This window comes from Penaeus monodon, chromosome 22 (assembly GCF_015228065.2).
Source record: "Penaeus monodon isolate SGIC_2016 chromosome 22, NSTDA_Pmon_1, whole genome shotgun sequence".
Taxonomy (NCBI): domain Eukaryota; kingdom Metazoa; phylum Arthropoda; class Malacostraca; order Decapoda; family Penaeidae; genus Penaeus; species Penaeus monodon.
In genome coordinates this window covers 25,222,689-25,224,388 of record NC_051407.1, presented here as the reverse complement: position 1 = coordinate 25,224,388, position 1,700 = coordinate 25,222,689, and the positions used below count along the sequence as shown (strand labels likewise).

At 48.9% G+C, this 1,700-nt stretch overlaps 1 protein-coding gene across 1 annotated transcript in view; it reads left to right on the top strand.

The window, feature by feature from the left end:
• The window catches only part of LOC119587042 (dachshund homolog 1-like), a gene marked incomplete at its 5' end in the record, with an annotated part of 99,624 nt that extends 97,924 nt beyond the window's left edge, over positions 1 to 1,700 (top strand). The window contains 1 exon segment of the mRNA XM_037935790.1: positions 615 to 1,700. Within this exon segment, the coding sequence (XP_037791718.1) occupies positions 615 to 667 (53 nt within the window).

Sequence of the window (1,700 nt, the reverse complement as noted above, 5' to 3'; positions counted from 1 at the left end):
TATTTTGCATTACTTTTGTCTGTGTTTCATTGGAAGTGCCTGGGTTGTGAGGGGACTGTACCGCGATGTGAGGAGACGGGCGGGATTAGTGATGCTGGAGGCGAAGATTACATAATGGGCCATAGATTATATCTCCCCTATGTTAGGAATAATGCCTTCTGCCTTTTTTTTCTTCCAAACTGTGTGCACCTCACTAACCGCATGAAGCTGTACCAACGGTATGCTTTAGTTATAAGTCCAGAGGCGGCGAGGTATCAGCTGTCAGGGCAGGGAAGTCCGTTGTCTCTCGGGGGCTGATCAGTCCCTGTTAAAGGGGGTGGGGGGATGAGGAAGGGTCCAGAGAGAGGATATGCAAACTGCTTCCTTTGTGCACGGGAGGAAAGGGAAAGGTCACATAATTACTTATAGCGGCGATTCCTTCTGCTTATGTGTTCCGCTTAGCATTTCGGAAGTTGCGCTTTCTCTAGCTCGTAGGAAATTAACATATGATTTACATGCCGGCGATTCGTTAATCAAATTCTTTTACAAGATTCCAGTCGTAGAGACGTCCACAGCTGTAGGGGTCGGAGCGGATCCGCCTTGTAGAAAATAATGCGCTTTTCTCTCTTTTGCAGAGGGGCCTCCCGTGTATTTCAACAAGTCGCTGCTCTTCAACTGCACGGCCTAAACTATTAACACACAACTCAAGTAGACACGGATTAACCAAACGCGGAGTAAAAGTGTGGCTGTCTAAACCCGCCATTCTCGCTGTCTACTGCTGCCTCCCTCCTCCCCCCTCGCAGGCTCGTGGTGGGAGCTGCAGCGTCACTGGGCCAGACGTCAAATGGACGATCCTCTGCTGCGACTCCGCCTGGCTGTCGACCTTACGGAGATGGACGTATAGTACGTTCTGCCACCGGATCGGGACAGGAGCGTCAAGGAGTTGAGGATGTGCGAGGTGCTACGGACGGTCTTCGGTTCAGGTCCCATGAGAATCTGAGTCATGTGAAGACTGAAGCATAGCATTCTCTTGCTCCGAATTATGGCAGACGCCGCGAAGGTTACAAGGAACTTCAGGGCGATGAATAATTTAGGACGATATTCTGTGTAGTGTGTCACGTGGTTTTCGGCCGTGTTGAGCCGGCGGAGAGCGGGTGGAGCGCCGCCGCAAGTCGTGAGGAGCCAGCGCACGACTTCCGACGGTCTGGCCCAACCTGCCAGGATCTGAAATCTTTGCTGCCAATTACGTGTTTTTGTCGTGTCGGAGTTATGATACTTCCTTCACGTGTAGACACGAGTAAATATTAACAAAATATTCCAGAAAATGATGTAATGGACGCCTACAGATGCGACTATCATCAACAATAATTTTCTATAAAAGAAAGAAGTGAAATCCCGCACCAGTGTGAGGGTCAAGTATGACGATGTTGACAGACAGAGGGGGCGACGAACACCGCGGCCGCCCCCCCCTCCTCCCTCGTGGTCCCCGAGGCCACAATAGGTGTCTTCTAACAACTGTGTTTTAGTTCATATCTGAATTTTGAAGATTGTCTGTGCTTAAAGGAGTAATTGGGCATGTTAATTCGTTAAATAGATGGGGAGAATAGATGAACTCTTCCCTTAATTAATGGTAGTGTGTTAAGGTATTCCTACATTACACTGTCGAATAAAACAAACAAACAAAGGTAATCGGACACACCAGACAGGATCTTAGCTGCTTC